Genomic DNA, 375 nt, shown 5'->3' with positions numbered 1-375 from the left:
GTCCCCCACTCCCCGGACCCCTTGCTGGCCTTCTGGAAGGTGCTCAGGCAGTGGCTGGACAAGACCCCGGAGGGGGGCCCCCCCATCGTGCACTGCAGGTGAGGACCACCCCGACCTTGTCCTCGGGCCTCTCGTGCCCTGACCCAGACGTCCTCTCCCCGGTGAAGGTCGCGGGTTCGATTTCCGGTCAGGGCACATGCCTGCGTTTACTTGCGAGAGATGCCCCCTGGGGACTCCAAAAAGGGGGTGATTTGGATGCAAGGGAACTTGTAGAGGAGGGAGAAGGCGGTGGAGACAGAGGTAAGGGAGGCAGCGTGGGGACGAGGGTCCCGATGAGAAGACGGGAAAGAAAAGGAGAAGATAAAGGAAGAGAAG

The 375-nt window shown here is 62.1% G+C and overlaps 1 protein-coding gene across 1 annotated transcript in view; it reads left to right on the top strand.

Moving 5' to 3' along the window:
• The window catches only part of PTPRH (protein tyrosine phosphatase, receptor type H), a gene marked incomplete at its 5' end in the record, with an annotated part of 18,749 nt that overhangs the window by 15,096 nt on the left and 3,278 nt on the right, over positions 1 to 375 (top strand). The window contains 1 exon segment of the mRNA XM_015569459.1: positions 1 to 98. This exon segment is cut by the window's left edge and continues 1 nt beyond it. Within this exon segment, the coding sequence (XP_015424945.1) occupies positions 1 to 98 (98 nt within the window).

This window comes from Myotis davidii, unplaced genomic scaffold, assembly GCF_000327345.1.
Source record: "Myotis davidii unplaced genomic scaffold, ASM32734v1 scaffold326, whole genome shotgun sequence".
Lineage (NCBI taxonomy): Eukaryota > Metazoa > Chordata > Mammalia > Chiroptera > Vespertilionidae > Myotis > Myotis davidii.
This window is presented reverse-complemented; position numbering and strand designations above follow the sequence as displayed.